Source organism: Haliotis cracherodii, unplaced genomic scaffold (genome assembly GCF_022045235.1).
Source record: "Haliotis cracherodii isolate W230 unplaced genomic scaffold, xgHalCrac1.p SCAF_40, whole genome shotgun sequence".
Classification (NCBI taxonomy): domain Eukaryota; kingdom Metazoa; phylum Mollusca; class Gastropoda; order Lepetellida; family Haliotidae; genus Haliotis; species Haliotis cracherodii.
Genome location: NW_027266298.1, coordinates 140,080 through 159,110, shown reverse-complemented (window position 1 = coordinate 159,110; position 19,031 = coordinate 140,080). Strand labels below are relative to the sequence as shown.

Below are 19,031 nucleotides of genomic sequence, written 5' to 3'. Positions count from 1 at the left end.
ACTATAACATTTGTATCAGTTGGTGATTCCCCCACACTTCAATCTGACACGCTGTCCTGACATATGGACAGCAACGTGAAGCATGGGAAGAGTACATCCTTACAACCCTTCCTTCACAGACATCCATCAGGTCAAGACTACGTATCTTCAGTCCCACTTCTATCTGACACCCCCGCCGTGATATTGCTGGAATATTGCTAAAAGCTGCGTAAAACCATACTCACTCACTCATTCTATCTGACACGCTGTCCTGACATATGGACAGCAACGTGAAGCACGGGAAGTGCACATCCTTACAACCCTTCCTTCACAGACATCCATCAGGTCGAGACTACGTATCTTCACCCCCACTTCTATCTGACACGCTGTCCTGACATATGGACAGCAACGTGAAGCATGAGAAGTGCACATCCTTGCAACCCTTCCTTCACAGACATCCATCAGGTGGAGTCCACATATCGTCACCACAGTTGGTCAACAAAACACAGTAACATGTAAGTGCTTTCAGATTCGTTTATTCTTTAAACTTTCTTGACAGAGTCAGTCGGAAGCATCGTCAGATCAGTCCACCTGTAAACAATAAACATAGTTGGAAATTTGGTCTACAGTGATCCAAGGTTCTGTAACCTAGGGTATATGAGTGGTCTAAAATGACCCAATGTTCTATAACTTAGGATATATGACTGGTTTATAATGACCCAATGTTCTATAACCTAGGATATATGACTGATCTACAATGACCCAGGGTTCTATAACCTAAGATATATCACTGGTCTATGATGATCCAAGGTTTTATAACCCAGGATACATGAGTGGTCTCAATGACCCAAGGTTCTATAACCTAAGATATATGACTGGTCTACAATGATCAAAGGTTATATAACCTAGGATATATGACTATGTCCAGGGAAAAAAACTACAAAATATGATGTAACACATAATTAGAATATATGACTGAATGACAAACATCAAGACTGGACTACAATGACATAAGGTTCTGTGGTCATGGATGATTGACTGGAGTATAATGACACGACCTGGACATAATACTTACTGGTTTGATGAAGGCAGTGAGAGAAAAAATTCTACAAGTCTTCCTTTGGAAAGTGAACACCATGTCTGTAACAATAAACAGTGAATAAATTCATTACCTGCATAACACATAGGCCATGTAACCCTACCTTCTGTAACACATAGATCATGTTGCCCTATCCTGTTTAACACATAGGTCATATAACCCACCACCCTGTAACACAATGATGCAGTAATTGCAAACATTTCTTTATCTTGCTTGTTGGTTAACTTCGCATCTTAAACTGATTTCAATATCTGGTCACAATATCGATTCTATCTTCAGAAGTCCTTGATCTCGATCACTTGAAAACTTTATCCATTATTTTATATAGATGACACCAAGACGGCTACGGGGTGTGAGGCTTATGGTTATTTATAATCACGATAGACACCCCTATGTGTGGCACAAGGGGGTGAAACGTGACACCCTTCAAATGTCACCGTTCATGGTATGTCCTTTTGTGGTGATCTATGAATACTCCCAGTGCAGTGCATAGTGAAGTGGCAATATGGAGTTAGTCAGAGCAAGAAGGTAAAGTTTGAATTTGGCCAATCACAGGATCGCTTGGGATGTGATTGATCAGCAGAGGACTGGACAAAGAATGTAGTTTGAGCTTGGGTTGTAATTGATCACTGAGGCCTGGACTTAGAATGATGGGATAAAAACAAACACACACCTCTGTTGAATAAAGTTCAACAGAAACAAAACCTGAAATAGATTTATTTGCAAAAAGACTAAAATACAAATATATACACAAAAGACTAAAATACAAATATATACACCTGCTACAAATACATGCCACGTTTAAGTCTTATCGAAACATTTTAATGATGGGGCTGATGACAGTGGCAATTCAATGGATCATTGGAGCTAAAGCTGTTTCTTCCTGAATCCCAGATATATGCTAATCTTTCATCGATGAGGACACCTTTGGACTAGATTCACCCAATGTCACTTAGCTCAGCTCGTCAAATATATTGAATACTCCTTACAAAAACTTCATTCGCCCATTTACATTTACCTGGTGTGATATCTGCAGAATTGGATATACTAGGTTCCATCCAGCTGACGTTCGTAGCCTCTGGGTTTCGGTTGCCGTTGCAGTAGGTGTAACAGAGGCCGCCCTTGTTCTTGCCGTAGTGAAACCCTATCAGGTGACCAGCCTCCACACTGATGCGGTCGCTGGCGTTGACGTTGACCACTTGTACCGCGTTGTCGATGGTCTTCACTATGTTCTGCCCAACAAGGCTGAACCTGGAGTAGAAGAGAGCGGGTTTGTGTTTTGTTAAACGGCTCTATATGACGACGGTGTGTAAATGATGAACACACAAGTGATTGATATTATACAAATAATGACACTTGATGGGGTCATGTTGCGAACGAAGGACCGAGGACCCGTCCCCTGAGGTGGTCTGAGGTCCGGTCCAACCAACAAAGGGGGCGGGCCCGAAGGCACTTCTTTTCAATAGTTACCCCTACATGCGTAATCATTCGTTTTGTTATACCGAAAAAAAAATTACTTTTAAAGTTTACTCATAAAAAAATGTTTGTGCCAGACGCCATCTTGTTTTCGAGCAGACAAGTCAATGTTCGTCACGTGACAGTTCAATACTGATCATGTGACGAGTCAATATTCGAGTTCAGTGTCGGTAACACGATTTGGAGGTCTGCAATGAAATGTATTGTTTCGACACGTGGTACAGATTAACCAAGGGTATTGCAAGATTCGAAATAGGTGAGGTGAGGTGAGAAGAGGTGAGGTGAGGTGAGGTGAGGTGAGGTGAAATTGGGTTTAACGTCGCGTCCAAGATTATTGCACTTATATAGTGACGTGCATGCACGTATGTCTGTGTTCTAGTCCGGACTGATTCCGAATTATAGAGCTAACCTACTGAGATACCATGTCGTAGTCTTACATGAATACTCCACACAGACAAAGTATACTGACTCCGAGCCAACCAGTCGATGTTTTAGCCCCTTAATGCCGAGCGCCAGACAGGGTAACACCGTCTGATTCGAAATAGAGGTGTAACAATAATGTGTACTTAACAGTGAACGACTGAGTTTTCTGACGTTGAGAAAAGTGCTAAATCACTGCAGTGAATATAACCCTTGATTTATTACTGCAGTGAACATAAGATTTGATATTTTACCGAAGTGAGCATAACACTTTATGTTTCAGCTCAGGGAACACTTTTTCAAGAGTTACCTCCCGCAAATTGTCTCCCTTTATCTTAAATGTCTGGCCTGCACACAAACTGTTGGTTTATTTTAGGTAAGTTCCATATTGACAGATTGCCATGTATGGAGTTAATTTCGCCTCTTGCTTTTAATTCTTTTGTTTCATTATAAACTTGTTTCGTTAAAACTATTTAGTTATAAGCTATAAATTACTCATTTACCTCGTTAAGGTGAATGCTCGTTTCGCAAAACGCCATGTTTTGTATATGATCCGCGTGTATAGCTTCACTTGCAACAGTGGTCTCGAATCTTTTAAGGATATTTCTAAGTTGATTTTGTACATATCATCATATCAGGTGAGGTGAAATGGGGTTTAACGTCGCGTCCAAGATTATTGCACTTATATAGCGACGTGCATGCACGTGTATGTGTATGTGTGTGTGTGTGGCTGCTTGTACTAGTCCGGACTGATGCCGATTTATAGTGCTAGCTCACTGAGATACCATGCCGCAGTTTAACATGAATACCCCACTCAGACACAGTATACTGACTCCGAGCCGACCAGTCCTTGTTTTAGCCCCTTAATGCCGAGCGCCAGACAGGGTAACAACAAGTACAATCTTTTAACGTCTTTTTGTATGACGCGGCCCGGGATCGAACCCTGGACCTTCCGCTCTCCGGGCGGACGCTCTACCACAAGACCACGGAGGCGGTCTCATCATATCAAAATGTATGATATAGAGTATTAACAACCTAAAATATTTTATATTACTTTTGCTTATATTTTTTAGTAGATTTTGCAAACACGGAAATAGTCGCAATTACACATAACACATGTCTCGACACATGAAATATCCTCTATTGATGTGAACCGTTCCAGGCCGTCAGACCACGGTGACATGCAGTCAGCCATGTCAGCGAGCCTGACCATCCGATCCAATCAGTCCAATAACCACTTAGACCGTGTTATTCCTCAGTGACTGGGCTCTTTAAGCACTTGCAGCTGTTGTTATGAAGCAGGGAAGGATCATGTTGTAGAAATACACATCAGAGAGAAAGGAGATATACCGAGGAATGTAGACATGGTATTGTAGTTTTCAGGCAGCAAACATTGGCTGTTCAAGTATAAAAAACGAGACACAGCTTGGTAGAATTGGATGAAATATTCAACAGGACTCACTGATTTGTCTTCACCTCCCGCCACACTTGCAGCGCGAGGTCTCCGACATATTTGGAGAAGAACTTCCACTGGATGATCTGGCCACCGTGCTGGATACGGAAGTTGTCGTTGATGCCTGAATACACATACCGCCCCGGTCCTACACTCCCTCGACTGATGAGTGGAAGCCAGTTGGTAGGGTACAACTTGTATTTCCTTTCCTGAATATGTAAGAATAAACGTTCACAGGTTCATGTAAACATCTTCCACAAGCAGGTGCTCGGTTCCAAACAATGATCAAGCATTCACTCAGCATGTCAAATCCTGTTTATAAAGACCATTTGAAGGGATGTCATTGTTCAATTATTGAAACTCCTTCAGAATATAGACAACCACCGAAAGTAGTAGCCGACATTTCGTCCAGATATAACGAGTGATAATTAGATGGTTATACTCGTATTTCATCCATCGGATCTTAATTGATTCTCCATTGTGAGTGGGTTATTATCGTTATTATCACGACATACTCGTCACTGACTGTATGAACTGGCCTCTGAAACCCATGTGCATATGACAGTAGCGCCCTTCACACGAACTGCTGCTCCTTTCCCTACCTTCTGACATTGCTCGTTGCATGTAATATAATGACACACATGACAGTAACTTGTTTTTACTGAATCTCTTTGTATTTAGGATATCGTGAAAAATGTTGCCTTTCATTGTACTATAACCGTAAGATGTTGTTTGATAAATTACTGACATGAATAATGTGTAACAAATTCCTCGGCGGTGTACTATTTGTACGTAAAAGCGAAAAACATCCCGAAGACCCGGGATGGATTCCAATATGTAAAAAAAGTCGTAAATCAGTTTCTGGTGTCTCCTGACATGATACTTCTGGAGTATTGCTAAAAGCTATGCAGAACGCTTCTCACTCCATCATTCACTCACTCACTCCCATGTTCACTCAACCAACTGGTGGCCAAAGCGTTCGCTCATCATGCCGAAGGTCCTTGTTTGATTCTTGAAGCCAATTTCTGAAGTACCTACAGACAGTATAATCGACTCACTCACTTCAGTTCCTTCTTCAGATATGAATGCGACAAAACACAGAACACTAATTAGAATTGGCTTGTAAAGGGAACTCTGAAAAATGTCCGTGTTCGAATTGAATAACGTTTTTGGATTTTCGAATTGGGTATGTTTTGTTGTCACTCACTCTCTCGGGCTGCCCCGGTGGGGGTTCTGCTTATAATGGCAACTGTATATGTCAGCGTTTGTCACTCTACGGTACGTGTTGTAAGATACTTACCGGTCCGACAATTGCTCTGAAGGACATGATGTAGCACATCTTCCTGACCGCCTGGTCGTATATCTCCCCACTAACAAAGTAGGAGGGATTCTCCACTTTTGTGTTAATCCAGGACATCTGTGAAGCCTCAGGATGCTTGCTGGCACTGCACATAGTGAAGGCTATCCCTAGGGGAGGGTCATAGTAGTAGATACCGATCAGGTCTCCCTTCTTCACCTGGACACGCTCATACTCAGGGACGTCGAATGTGTCCACCTGTCCAGTCACCTTACTCTCCACCAAGTTGTGGCCAATAAACTCGAATCTGGTCAGGAGATACGTACTTGTATTAGGCGGTTAAACCAAAACTGAATCGAAAGATAACCAGACATTAGTCTAATCCTGAAACAGTACATTCTCCGAATAACTACAGACAGGCATCCTGCCAAGTATGCAACCAATGTAGGCTTCTAATCATTCTAATATTTTCACAGTATCTGGACTTGAGGAGTGAGGATCTATTTTGTAACAGTACTAATTCACTTAGCAATAAAACACATTCATTTAGCTTTATCAACGCTTCAGTTTGGCACTTTCGTTGGTAACAATATATATATATATATTTAAGAATTGACCTTCGGAGCTTGCGACGACGTTCATACAATGTTTGGCCCTCACTCTATGAAGGTTTGTTCTCCAATGAACTCACACAAAGTGAAAGTCAATTCTTATAATTTTTTATCACAAGTTCTTACCTCAAAGGATGTAAGCAAAGATCTAAACACAATTTTATTTAGTTCATGTGACTTCATGTTTACACTGACAGTCAATCGACAACCAGCTATATCGCGGAATAAAATAGTTCCTCAAAGAGAGAGGTGACATGAGCGTATGGATGCAGATCTTGCTCTTCAGAAACATCTTATGCAACACATGTGTTCATATAATATCCCCATTAGATGAGAAAGGTCTGTAATGAACTACCTCAGTAAGTCAGCCACAATGACAGCGCGTCGTAATACATTTACATCAAGTACAAGACGTCAAAATGGCCGACACGATAAACGTAACGGGAGAGATTTCCGAAGTTGTTAATGATCCTGTGGCGGTTACATGTGTTAGTCATTATTGATCAACTGAATGATTATTGAAAGGTGATTAAAGATGCGTCAAACAGACACCAAGGTAAATTCGTAGATCGCTGGAGACGGTCACAGTCAGCCTAGACACAGATCGAGTCGATGCTGACAATAGTTTGGATGTGCATTTTTTCGTTTGTTCATTAGTATGTGCCGTAGCCAGGAAATTCGTGAACAAACATGCACGTCAAGATCTCTTCTCTTCAAGTTCCTAAATGTATATTGAAATGCTGAGACCAAGATTAAAGGTTCTAAATGATAATTAATGTTTATGCATGTTTTCGTGCTAGGGAATCCCCAGGGGTTTCCCCAGGAATATGGAAGTAGTCCATCAGTGTTTACGTCATTTCAAGAACACGGTCTCGTGAAAAACGTATGAATGTCAAATTGTGTCGTTCATACACTGACCGACCTCTCGTCCAATGGAAAAGCTGTATATCGTGTAAACCTCAAATTAAAAAATTGTATATGTTTTATAAAACTATGAAATACACAGTGTGACGCCTGGGTCTGGCTCCAAGTGACTTAAGCATTACTAAGTTCAGTATGGCGGGTCGATTGGAAGAAGGACAATAGATCGTCAAAGGATTCAATGGTGAAGGTAAGCTGAAATAGTCCTTGACGTAGCGTTCAAGATTCTTGCATTTATGTAATGACGTTTATGCACATGTGTGTGGCTGCTTGTACTAGTCCGGACTTCGGTCGCTGTCGGTTTCACAGAGCTAGGACAACGATCTGTCACGCCACAGTTTAACATTCATACTCCACTCAGACACAGTACACTAACGACGAGTCAACCAATCCTTGCTTTTAGAAGTCGAGCGTCAGGTAGGGTAACATCAAATATTGTTTTGGGTATGACTCGACCAGAGGATCTAACCATCGACCTTCCACTCTCCGGGCAGACGCTCTGTCCATTAGACCAAGGAGGCGGCCGAGGGAACTTCATGGTGCTTGAGGCTGGATGTGGTTACCATCCCAAATAACTGTTGAAAATAATATACGCCCTGGAAGGTTCCCCATCACCGTCTCTCCGTAACTTACACTTAAATGTAGTGTAATTGGATTTATCGACTAGTTGTTGTGTCAATTCATTTTATAGGACTCAAACACGAAGCTATGATGTAGAACAGTATGACAATAATGAAATAGTGACTTTGAATCTAACACTCTGAACCATCGAAAATGATTCACTCAACGCCGTTTACCCATTCTGATGGTTTATTTGTTTGTTGTTTACCGTCCCACTCAGCAATACTCCAGCTTTATGACGGCGGACTGTATATAATCGACAGACAATCTAGTGACTAATCAAGAGCAACGTTCCACACAATTGGGATACGATGACAACCATCAACCAAGTCAGCAAGCCTGACCAACCGACACAGTTTGTCACTAATATATTTCGGTTAAATTGAAATTAGACAGTTATGAAGCGGAAATGGCCTACACCACTTATTCAAATGCATGAACAGCAAACTTACTTTCGACTTCCGGCATCAGATCGTGGTCTCCAGACCTGCAGCAGTGCTCTCCCTTGTCTGGTCGAGAAGAACTGCCACTGCACGACCTCACCATCTCTGTTGATTCTCGTCACGTGGCTGTCGCCCATGTAGCTCCAGTACATGCTGCCGTCGGTTGGACGCGCTATCAGGTCCACGTTGTTACTGGGCGTTACTGACGTTGATGTGTCTAAAATGGTATCATTATGAATTACATTGTTTTCTGACTCCAGTGTGGGAATTTCATCAGCTGATGTAGAATACATGCAGTGCGTACACTGTGACGACATGAGATTGAGTGAATACACCCATGATGCTTCAAGATTTGTTTGGTGTGATGTCGACAAAACTAGGAATCACTAAAAGGACGAATCTGGAATTGGAACCCACAATCATCATTATCGGACGAATCTATTAGTGGATACTGGCGTGCCACGATATAACATATTTCTACATATATATGCATATTCTATTCCTGTAAATGCTGTAATAAACATTTGTCCTTTGGTCTTGTTATACAAACGTTTAATGGACATGTTGGAAGTTTTGAAAAGCAATTCGTTATGTGTCCAAGTAAAAATACTTGGCATCTTGTTAGAGAACAATTATAAATATTCTATCTCAAAAGAAACTTCAAGAACAACCACCCTCGCTCGGGATATTTAATGGACGGCCCCTAACCTTCACAGATGAGTTCTTCGCCGTCCATTTGACCAATTCCCAGGCACTTCCTCTGCGCGTCTCCTCTCAGTCGGTCATAGCCGTCTTTGCACGCATACTTGACTACCGTAGCAATGCGGACGGGGTTGGTGGTTGTTTCCAAGATGGCGTTAGGATGGGCAGGAGGAACATCACACGTGACCACCTTCGTCAACAAATCATACAGTGAGCGAATAGCGCATCAGTTAGGGAATTATGTTCTGCTGAGGTAACTTGTGTGAGTGACGGGTGCTTTACGGTGGGGAATGACATCATTGGCCATTTCGCGAACACTGGTGTCATCACTGCTTTTCCGAGATTCCTCCCTATAACTTTCACCTCTATGTTTCTTTGAGTCTCTGTTACAAAGTATTATAGTATTAGTTTTCATGATAGACTACAAAGAGTAGTTTACCTGATTCAAGTCAAGCTACTTACAGGACCGACCCGGGCTCTGAAAGACATGATGTAGCACTTGTTCTTGTTTGCTCGTGTGTAGAGTTTGCCGGGAGTGAAGTAGTCCATGTCTGTATTTATTTGGTTGATCCACGACATGTTGGCTGCCTCGGGCGTCAGTTCGTTGTTGCACTTGGTGAAGGTTATACCAATCAAGGGGTCAAAGTAGTGGATGCCGATCACGTCGCCGGGTTTAACAGGGATGCGGTCGTTGATGGGGACATCCAGGACCTCAATACGTCCAGTTTTCTTTGTGTCCAGCAGGTTCTGACCAATGAACTCAAACCTACACACGAGAATTACCATATCAAGAACATATGCAGTGAGTGAGGCTCTAAGCTGCTCTCTGAAACATTCAAATAGTATTACGCTGGGCGATACGAGAAATGGGCTTCATACATTGTACCTGTGTGGGGAATAAAATCCTTGCCTTCGGCGTGACGAGCGAACGCTTTAACCACTTGGCTACCCCAACACCACGAATATGACAAAGTATCGACTGGGTCTACTGTGATGTTCTGTGACAAAGTTGGACATAACTGTAACGAGTAGCTTTCCATTCAATGATGGGAACGGCCTGCGGTTTTGTTCCACAAAGCGAATGGGGTTTATGATAGTCTTAGCGGCTGTCAACAGAGACATAGGATATAGAAACAAAAGAAACTATTGAACTGATTTCTTACTTTCTTTCTCCCACGTCGCTTCTTGGCCGCCACACCTGGAGCATTGCCTTCCCTGCTATTGTCGCATAATATTGCCATTGGGTAAGATCTCCTTCTCGGGTGATCCTCATGAGGGCGTTGTCACCGAGGTAAGCATAGTACTTATCACCGTATTCAAGTCGGGCGACGAGGTCCACATTGTTGCTGGGAGTTACTGACGTTGCCATAGCTGCAAGTTTAGTGTAACGGCGTTACAGCGAAATGTAACACCAATACATATATGTATTTGTCAGGGCTTTGAAACAAACAGGAGAGGCGTTTGGACATGGACGTCGCATAAATAATATCACAATAAAACTTATTTTGGGGGGTTAACGCTCCTTTGAACAGTGTGCCAGTTGTATAACGGCATTCCAGATTAATGTGATTCAACAGCAAGACATGCTTTTTAGGTACCCACAGTGTAGTCAAGCAACTTACTATCCATGCATACTCATATAACTGTCCCGATCTAAACACAGCAAAGGTCGTGCATGTGGTAAGAGTATTTTGGCAAATTACATACTTAAATGGGACCCGTGAAGATCCGGGATAGACTAGGTCTTCCGCAACCCATGCTTGCCGTAAAAGGCGACTGTGCTTTTCGTAAGAGGCCACTAACGAAATCGGGTGGTCAGGCTCGCTGACTTGGTTGATGCATGTCATCGATCCCAATTGTGTTGATCGATGCTCATGATATTAATCACTGGATTGTCTTGTCTAGACTCGATTATTTACAGACCGCCGTCATATTGCTGGAGTGCGGCGTTAAATAACAAACCAACTCAACCAACATACTTTAATGGTTTCACCGAAAGGAGGCGAAATTAAACCATTGAACATCTAATTGTGAGATAATTAAATAAACATGAACATTGTTGATGGGATATATGAACAATCATCATTCTGTTTCAACAAGGGATGGTAATCTGAATGTGTGTTCATCAGTTGATTATTTGCAGCCAATAGGTAGCAGTGTTGTTCTTTTATGTTGGATAGTTTGTTTGCTAAGCGACTAATGTCAAGCTAAAAAATTTCTTGTCAACCGAATCAACTCGATTCTGGATCCAACCAAATTTCACAATTCAGTATTCACCAACCTGATTGTGTTGTCCTGTGGGGTAAAATTAGTTAGAGCTAATAACTATTGCGGGGCGTATTTTAAGGATTTTTGTTTTGTTGTTGTCTAATGCTGCACTTAACAATATTCGATGACATGAATCAACCAAGCCAGCTATCCTGACCACCCGATCCCGTCAGTTGCCTCTATGACAAGCATAGTCGCCTTTTACGGCAAGCATGAAGACCTATTTTTAGGAGACAAAAAAAAAATATTACGACAATAGCAGCATTCGTTAAACAGCGTGCATTTTGTAAATAGCAATTCCTACTAAAATCGTACGGAAACAACTTCATTGGTGTGTAGTACACATCCTTCCATCATATGTAGGCATTCACAACTGTAGTTGGACTTTTATCATGCAAACATATGTAATATGTCCAGGCATTGGACATTGTATATTGTAATGGTTTATTGTGGTCCTGTAAATGTGTTACAAGTCCTGGCATTGACCATTGTTTATTTTAATGGTCCATTTTGGTCTTTTAAAGAAATGTAATATTTTCCTGGCAATGAACATTGTTTGTTGTAATGGTTCATTGTTGTTTGTGGAAGTACGTAATATGTCCTGGCAATGGACATTGGATATTGTAATGGTATATTGTGGTTTGTGGAAGTATATGATATGTCCTGGCAATGAACATTGTTTGTTGTAATGGTTGATTGTGGTTGTAACAACGATTGATGTAAATGATGAAGAGGAAAGACATAGGCTGGAAACGTTGTTATGAACAATGAAAAAGTTGTTATCCATAAAGTGTTACATGTCTTCACCAATGTTTATGTTTACGTACCTTCACAAACAAGGTCTTCCCCACTCAACTGACCACTAGCAAGACACGCCCTTTCTGGATGACCACTCTGTCGTACATGGCCATCCTTACACCTGTACTGGACCACCTGACCACGTGGAACCTTGTCGGTCGCCCCCTCCAATATGACGTTAGTCGAGGCTGCGGCTACCAAACAGGTGAGGGCTGGAATAGAGAGTACAGTGCAGACAACTGCTCTACAATGTTGGAGAGAGGGTGGGTAAGTGGATGAGTAGTGAGCAAGATTTTACCTATGTCACGGTTGCCCTTAAATGACCAAGTCTGGGTGATGTGACCAGCCCCAAAAGTAGAATAATATAGAATGGACCTTGGCACTGTTAGGTACAAAGCTTGTACACGTTGAGGGAAACTGTGATGAGGTCTACAAGTGTTTCCGGGAGGTAACTCCTAAAGACATAACTCTATTACACGCCCGTGAAGAGATCAACTGTTTAATACATATACATCTGTATTACACATTGTGTAATACCAAAGCGCGTGCATATGCACTGAGGGAACAAGATTTCACTAATAAATATTGAAAGCTCCAACCATCCCCCGGCTTATTCAACGAGATTGTGTGAAGGGATGATATATCACTGGCTTGGGCTTATTCACACTCGATGGCCCAAACAACCTTGTTGATAGGCTGACGTCACATGACATTGCTTCGTCGGTGTGTCTTGCAATAAACATTCACAAATTACGTCACAGGGTCTTCTGATTGTAAACTTTGTGGTGCAGGACAGTACTATTTCGCTCGTCAGATATCAGAACTATTAACGAGTTTCAACAATTAGTATTACACGGGAGCTATATGTACTACATGACATATGAACATTGCCAGATAGTAACAACGGAATGTTGGATGCACGTTAAGCAACGAAGGACAGTCCTATATACCGCAATGGACTTTTGAAATGCAAACTGTTTTAGACAAGAATATAACATACATGAACCGCTTTCGTTACAAACTCCACACGTTAGAGGGCACTGCTCCCCTGCAAACTTTTCAAACTCCACACAGGCCTTAGGCGATGATGTCAGGATTTTGTTACAGTCCTGTCTCCGGTCCACACAGATGGAACGACCTGATGGCAACAACTTCATCAGTAGCAAACAACACAAAGACTGAAGGCATTTTTATATGTAAACAGATTTGATTGAAAGAAACGCACATTCCCAAGAGGATTGCTCTACCAGTCGAGGTTCTAATAATACTGATAATTCCATTCACACAGTCACACAGTGTGCATATTATGCCAGGGAAGGATGAAGATAAAAATAAATATGGCTCATAAAAGTTGTAAATGCAGATTACATGTACAGCCTGCTCACCAGTAGAAACATAAACCAACTGCCTGATACCTATAAGAAACATAAACTTTGTGTCTGGTGTGATCAGCTCACGTCACATGTATCATGTACGTGTGTATCAAGGACAGTTGATATATATTATCAAAGGAAATCGCTCTTTGTCGACATGGGATGCACGCACGACAGAATGATATAACTGAATACAGGTCACTCTCTGCATTTTACCACATAACGAAATAGTGATATATCATCCATACAGGCTACTATTTGAATCTTATTGCATTGGTACAAAAGATCTCTAAATTGTTCATCTAAGCTACCTCAGGGGCAACATGAAAGAAACATTGATGTATTATTCCTCCAAGTTAGTATTTGTAGGATGAATGATGAACAAAAGCAACTTGTATGGATGATACATCTTGTCCATATGGGCTGCAGGTACAAGCAATGATGAGCGCCTTCACAGAAGACATATTTTCACTAAGGTTACTTTCAGCAAAAGGTTCATCCTATGCATTTGGAAAGTACATATGTACACTGCGGTGTGCTGTTCCGCCCGTTAGTATTGTTATGGTCCAAGGTTAAGTCAAGGTGTTATATACTCACTGTCTCTCTTCCTTCTACAGACAAACGTACGCTCAGAAGAACAGTACATGTCATTCCACAGATGCTGGTGTTTCTCTGCATATGCTTCTACACAGTCCTGGTTGTTGGCGTAGTTGTTCGGCTTACCTGGACAGAAGTAGTGGGTGAGTGGGTGTTTAACGCGGCCTTAAACAGTATTCAGTTACATGTTATAGTTGTGCTTGTTCAATGTCAACACTTATTATTGACCCCAGAAAGTGTTTTTGTTTCGTTTTGTTTGGTTTGGTTTATTCCACCTATATGACGGCGATCTGTAATTAATGGAATCTGGACCAGACAATCAAGTGATTGAGAGTGATAGAAGTGAATCAAGATAAATACGATGACCGAGGTATGGATCAAGAAAGGACGTAATTCTTAATTAACGTAAAACACGTCCCATTTTAAATCTGGAAATCCATTTGTCCACAAACTCTCCATGCTGTGGCCAGTCTCTAAAAGGTACTTACAAAATTGAACAAGCTGTTCTCATTGGTCCATAAAAAGGAAGAACAAATGTAATTTTGTTGATGAAAACTCAAAATTTAAACTGTATAGCCCATGGACGAGAATATTTTCATTTGCTCAAAACTCATCTTTTTCTTTGGCAAATACATAAAGGTTTGTCTACAAGCATCGTGACACATGATTTAACTCATTTTTACTTAATCCAACTAATTTGAGGCGTTATTGAAATATTTCGCAAATGTCCGAAAAGGTTTGGAACATGGGCGAGAATATTTTCCTTTGCGCAAAAGCTCGTGTTAATCAAAATTTAAATACACAGTTTATTTTCTTAGTTTTTAAAATATTTTGTGAAGATTTTTTTCTTCCTTTGTATGTACCAATGAGAACAGAATGTTCAATTTTGTAATTACCTTTGACAGAGACTCGCCACAGCGTGGAGAGTTTCTGGAGAAATGGGTTTCCAGAATTAAAACGGGGCGTTGTTATCCATAAAATTGTGTCTATCTTGTCATCCGTCAACTTCTAAGTAATGCCCATCAAACAATTGATTTTCAGTGATCCATTCTTGCGAAATTGTCACCACTATTTTGCCTTTTACGCCCACTCGAGACTGATTATACTCTGTCGTTGACGTTGTATGTTTCAATATATTAACCTTATGCATTTGAAATAAATTGAAATAATGCCATGTGAATTTGCAAAAATATGAAAACATCTTGAAATTGTGTAATCTCAGAAAACACGTAAGTTAAATTCTTGATCCATGGGACATTTGTCACTCACTTACATCTCTTCAAAAGTTCAGCACAATTTGTCAAAAATGAAAGCAAATGACAACTGAAGAAGAAGAAGATATTATCTGAAATAATGGACTTCCTCGTTGATAACATATGTGTAAAATTTGGGATAAGATATCCCCATTGGCATCACTTTGGCTCCCCTTCTTGCTGATCAGTTTCTTCACGCATATGAATCGGAATATTGCAGGGATTGGCAAAATCAAGACACAGGGAAATATCCAAGACGTTTAACTCAAGCTTCCGGTATATGGATGATTTGTTATCGTTGAATAATTGTCAAATGGCCAAGTCCCTTTGTGTGATTTACCCACCTGCACTAGAAATAATAGGGACCAGTGAAACATCAGCATTCATATTTAGATACATGTGTTATAGCTTGTTTCAAAAAGCTTACAACATTTCCAAAAACTGACGCATCAGTGATTTGCTGGTTCTTCGCTTGCATTGACATTTCGTACTTTCCTTGTACATACTGAACATTATCCTTAAAATGAATAAAGATGGAGTGACATACCACCTTCCCAGTTGGTCCAGGTAAAGGGGGCACCATCCGACCACTTGAACGACCCTTCAGTGTCAATGTCTGTGCCACCGATCCAAATCAATTTTTTCTTTTCCCTGAAACCCACGTGCCATCGTGTCGGCAGTTGTTTATATTCATGCAGGTGACTGTGACCAACACTTATTGCAAAGCGAAGCTCGGTTGTTATTATATATCTGATGGATATTTGTCTTTTCTTAACAAAAAGCATGTTACTCTCATGGAGTGACCTGACAAATGTGATATTGGAAAGCGTTGCTAGATATTGCTTGACAAGAACAGGCGAATATTCTTTATTTATCTTATATTTTCTTACCGGTCTTCACGTCCAGATCGCCAATAGATCGCGACGAGATCGCCAATAGATCGCGTGTTACTGAGAGGATCATAGCCTGCTATATCAATCCTTTTTGGCTAATTCTTACCGTAAAACTGATACAAATTCTAGTTCCTTCATGTCCTTGGTGGGGGCAACTATAGCTCCCAGCGTCTGACAGTGGGAAACGGCATCAGCATAGTTCTTCTCCACGTTGACGTACACGAAACAGTCGCCGTTGTAGAAATGCCAGCCATCGGGGCAATCTGGTGAAGTCAGTGAAGACAGATACAAATATTGCAACCTTTTTTAAATTGTTTATTAGATACTGGTCATTTCCCATCAGTTTGGTCAGTGGGCGCTGTGGCACCTTTACATAAAGAAGGGACGTGTGGGTGACTGGATAAATTAAAGGGGCATAACTCTGTTGAGTAATTTTGAGAAATTATTTATTGATTACCAACGTCTTCGACTTTAGATAATTTAAAATATCACATTATTACTACGTTGTATTTTGGATAACACTTTCTTTGTCAAGTACATGGACTCAACCCCAAAAAGTACTAGAATCTGTACTTTACTAAGTTAGTTTACATAGTTCTCCAAAGAATTCCAATGTTAGTTTGCAAAAAATGCATAAGGCATCAGTTTAATCAAGAAGTCAGTGGTTACATGAAATAAGAAGTAAATGGGGGAAATGTTTTTAGATGTATGGTTACACACACATATGTCAACAGTCAATGTTTCCTCAATATTTTGAAACATAGTTTACAAGATCATTTCACTTCGGATTGATTCTGAAATGTCCGAGAACTTTCTTCAATGCCAGTATATAAAACATATAAACTAAAGTTTTGAATAGAACCATATCTGCACAAAGTTAAGTAACACAAACATGAGAATTGTACAACCAAGATTGAGACTTTCCTCACACACTTTACACTTGGGAGAAGGGAGTACAGAGTAGCAGATTGAAAGGATTTGATATATTGTATTTTGTTAGTGGTGATTTAGACGATGAATATCATTTTCTACTCTGACCGCTGTTTGAAACTGAAGATTTACTAATTTTCCAAAGTATTATCATGTAAAACCATCTGCAATAAGGTTATACAACTTTGTTCATGCGATATGTTGAGTGTGTTGAAGGCCCTTAGCGAGTATGCTTATGAAACGCACATCATAAAAAGAAATCATCATATACACTTTAGTATGTATATGTATAGAATTCAAAGGTAGAGATTAGATCACTATATATATACGCAATTGGGATCGATGACATGCATCAACAAAGTCAGCGAGTCTGACCACCCGATCCAGTTAGTCGCCTCTTACGACAAGCATGGGTTGCTGAAGACCTACTCTAACGCTGATCTTCACGGGTCTCAATACTTTATACATATAGACTGTAAGTGTATACTTTAGAGCACAATATCCTTCAATATTTATGTCTCTACAATTTATAAATTGCCAGCATCCTCGTTGTCAGTGGAATAATTACTTTTTACAAACATGTATGACCAGAAGTTGATTTTCACTTGTGTCAACAATGCTTTTCTGTCTGAGTGACTGTCTGTTATATGACGACACACAATAGATGATGGCTGATAGTATGACGATATCATGACTTCTAACCAGTCTCTCGCCAATGACTTGTCATCGTACCCTGAATAGTTGCCCAAACAAGCAGTCAAGAATTGTCTGGTTGAGACTCGAGTATTTGAAGACGCAGTCATGAAGGTGAAATAGTGCAACTTGCGTCGTTAAGCAACATTGCAAAATACATTACTACGAGTTTCAACGAGCTTCAACAATTAGTATTACACGGGAGCTATATGTACTACATGACATATGAACATTGCCAGATGGTAGCAACGGAATGTTGGATGCACGTTAAGCAATGAAGGACAGTCCTATATACTGCAATGGACTTTTGAAATGCAAACTGTTTTAGACAAGAATATAACATACATGAACCGCTTTCGTTACAAACTCCACACGTTAGAGGGCACTGCTCCCCTGCAAACTTTTCATACTCCACACAGGCCTTAGGCGATGATGTCAGGACTTTGTTACAGTCCTGTCTCCGGTCCACACAGATGGAACGACCTGAAGGCAACAACTTCATCAGTAGCAAACAACACAAAGACTGAAGGCATTTTTATATGTAAACAGATTTGATTGAAAGAAACGCACATTCCCAAGAGGATTGCTCTACCAGTCGACGTTCTAATAATACTGATAATTCCATTTGACTAAGTCACACAGCGTGCATATTATGCCAGGGAAGGATGAAGATAAAAATAAATATGGCTCATAAAAGTTGTAAATGCAGATTACATGTACAGCCTGCTCACCAGTAGAAACATGAACCAACTGCCTGATACCTATAAGAAACATAAACTTTGTGTCTGGTGTGATCAGCTCACGTCACATATATCATGTACGTGTGTATCAAGGACAGTTGATATATATTATCAAAGGAAATTGCTCTTTGTCGACATGGGATGCACGCACGACAGAATGATATAACTGAATACAGGTCACTCTCTGCATTTTACCACATAACGAAATAATGATATATTATCCATACAGGCTACTATTTGAATCTTATTGCATTGGTACAAAAGATCTCTAAATTGTTCATCTAAGCTACTTTGTGAAACCTCAGGGGCAACATGAAAGAAACATTGATGTATTATTCCTCCAAGCTTTAATTTGTAGGATGAATGATGAACAAAAGCAACTTGTATGGATGATACATCTTGTCCATATGGGCTGCAGGTACAAGCAATGATGAGCGTCTTCACGGAAGACATATTTTCCGCCC

General features: G+C 40.6%; 1 protein-coding gene across 1 annotated transcript in view; it reads right to left on the bottom strand.

Moving 5' to 3' along the window:
• Positions 1-502: 502 nt before the first annotated feature.
• The window catches only part of LOC139441438 (uncharacterized), a 48,318-nt gene continuing 29,789 nt past the window's right edge, over positions 503-19,031 (bottom strand). Inside the window, exons 25-35 of the mRNA XM_071222349.1 lie at positions 18,173-18,310; positions 12,118-12,300; positions 10,186-10,393; positions 9,485-9,788; positions 9,029-9,212; positions 8,330-8,537; positions 5,728-6,031; positions 4,437-4,636; positions 2,097-2,329; positions 1,055-1,119; positions 503-570 (exon numbers count right to left, since the gene is read on the bottom strand). Of these exons, the coding sequence (XP_071078450.1) occupies positions 562-570; positions 1,055-1,119; positions 2,097-2,329; positions 4,437-4,636; positions 5,728-6,031; positions 8,330-8,537; positions 9,029-9,212; positions 9,485-9,788; positions 10,186-10,393; positions 12,118-12,300; positions 18,173-18,310 (2,036 nt within the window). The 3' untranslated portion in view covers positions 503-561. The remainder of the gene's footprint in view (positions 571-1,054; positions 1,120-2,096; positions 2,330-4,436; positions 4,637-5,727; positions 6,032-8,329; positions 8,538-9,028; positions 9,213-9,484; positions 9,789-10,185; positions 10,394-12,117; positions 12,301-18,172; positions 18,311-19,031) is intronic.